The sequence below is a fragment of the Gavialis gangeticus genome, unplaced genomic scaffold (genome assembly GCF_001723915.1).
Source record: "Gavialis gangeticus isolate Ggan-Ray unplaced genomic scaffold, GavGan_comp1, whole genome shotgun sequence".
Lineage (NCBI taxonomy): Eukaryota > Metazoa > Chordata > Crocodylia > Gavialidae > Gavialis > Gavialis gangeticus.
Genome location: NW_017728992.1, coordinates 74,041,964 through 74,043,941, shown reverse-complemented (window position 1 = coordinate 74,043,941; position 1,978 = coordinate 74,041,964). Strand labels below are relative to the sequence as shown.

General features: G+C 44.2%; 1 protein-coding gene across 2 annotated transcripts in view; it reads left to right on the top strand.

Annotated features, from left to right (window-relative positions):
- CNDP2 (CNDP dipeptidase 2 (metallopeptidase M20 family)) overlaps positions 1-1,000 on the top strand; it is a 30,655-nt gene extending 29,655 nt beyond the window's left edge. For both annotated transcript variants that reach the window (XM_019524398.1, XM_019524389.1), the window contains one exon: positions 267-1,000. In XM_019524398.1, coding sequence (XP_019379943.1) covers positions 267-336 — 70 coding nt within the window. In that variant the 3' untranslated portion in view covers positions 337-1,000. The remainder of the gene's footprint in view (positions 1-266) is intronic.
- The last annotated feature ends 978 nt before the right edge of the window (positions 1,001-1,978 follow it).

Below are 1,978 nucleotides of genomic sequence, written 5' to 3'. Positions count from 1 at the left end.
CTTGCGCTGGATGGTGAATTCCAGCAGGTGATGATCACTGAATATCCGGTGCCTTGCTCGGCCAAATACTAGCTACCAATACCTGCTTGCAACTCGGGCATTCTCTTGGCTTTGTTTGCTAAACATCTTTCAGACCTGATTTGGCAGCTCCTAAGGCAGGAAGGGACTAGTATTGAATGCTCTGATGTCCCAAATACTGGCTCACCACAGTGTCTGTGTATGAGAACAGACACTTGCTCTAATGCAAAATGTTCATTTTTCTCTAGGTACAATTACATCCAGGGAGTGAAGCTGCTTGGAGCTTACCTCTATGAAGTTTCTCAACTGAAGGACTGAATTAAGATTTCATTCTCACTAGCACGAGCAATTTGGATATCAGTTTGGAAATCCTACAGGCGAGCAAGCAAAGACTATCAAAATACTACAGCTGGCTTCCCCTTCTACTTGCCAACACTCCTTTTCCATAAGGGGGGAAAAAAGCCTTTGGGCTCCATTCCAGAAACCTGCAGCATTCTGTACCAAACTGCTGCTTTCATTCCATATCTCCAGCTCTGAAGGAAGAAGAATCTCAACACCTGACAAGTGGTTCTGCATCTCTTCAGCTCCTCCCCTCTCTGAATCAAGTCTATGGCTTGCCATGTGCATTCTTTCTTCCTTCCTCACTCCCAGATTAACAGAAGGAAGAGTTGTTTTGTTCTCTGCCATGCTAGAGAGTTCTATACTGACCTACAGTGGCTGAAATGAATAAGATGCTCTCTTTATGGAGAAAGTCCTGGCAGCACTTTAATGCTAGACTCCAAGGGGTATACTGGAATTCTTGCGAACTATAATGAGGGGCCATCAGGCTAGGATGGGGCTGAACAGTTGGCTTGCTGTAGCAAAACTGCTTGCCTGTAGACCAACCTGAATACTTCCTATGCAGTGTACCAGTGACTGGCACTTTTTTCCCTTTGTTCTCCATGTAAAGGCTGACAAATAAAAATTAGATATGGCTCTAGCACTTAAGTTTAGTTTCTTCCCAAGTGAACCCTACCTATTTTAAGTTAATTCTGTACCTGTGCTTTGGCCTATGGGTTTTGGTATCTAGCACCACATAAGGGCCAAAATGCTGAATGGCTTCCTGTCATGAGCTGGCTTGAGCCCTACTGCATGGTGGCAGAGCAGTAGAAGGCACTTGTAGAGTGAAAGGGATAGCTTATCCCTGAGCAGTACATGTGACTGAGCTGTCCTAACACTGTCTTGGTATCTGTTTCAGGGCTGTCTTATGTGCAAAATTATTAAATGGTGCAGTGTACCTCCTACATCAGTATACACAGGACTATACCAGCACCTTCAGGGAAAGCGTCATCTGCTAACAGGTAGCAAGGCAAATGTAGGCTGGTTCTGAATTTCCTGTCAATGGTAGCTTAATTTTATTTATATGCAAGTAAAGCTGTCTGAACGTACACGGCTCACTTTCTAAGTGTGAGTGTTTCTGAAACAACCAAGGAGTTGCGGAAGTTTTAAGCAAATCTGCAGTGAGCCAAGGGCAATGAGTATTATATTCCGTGCCTGTGTCTAACTTCCATTCCTAGCGTAAAATGGCTCAAAGACTTCAGCTGGTTATCCTGAGAGCATTTCGTCTGCTCTGAATCTGCTGTCTTCTCAAGTCTACAGAGTAGAAACACTGAAAAAATCTGTATGAGATGGAAACATGCTTTTGCATTTCTCAACGCTAGGAGGCAGGTATGCTAAATTTTGTATTCATCCATGTTACAGCTGTCCCTTCCTTTGGACTCCAAGGCCACCTATGCAGGGGCTGGACATCTGCTTTGTGTGCTAATTGGCATGTGTGGGAACAGACTTGATTAATTGACTAATTGGTATGCTCCAGCAGCTTCCACATTTTGTGTGTGTTCAGTGTCCCTGCACTTCAGAATGATGGCAGGTGCACTTCTTCAAAGCTTGTTGAACTAGCTTTAGTTAAAGCACCCCCACA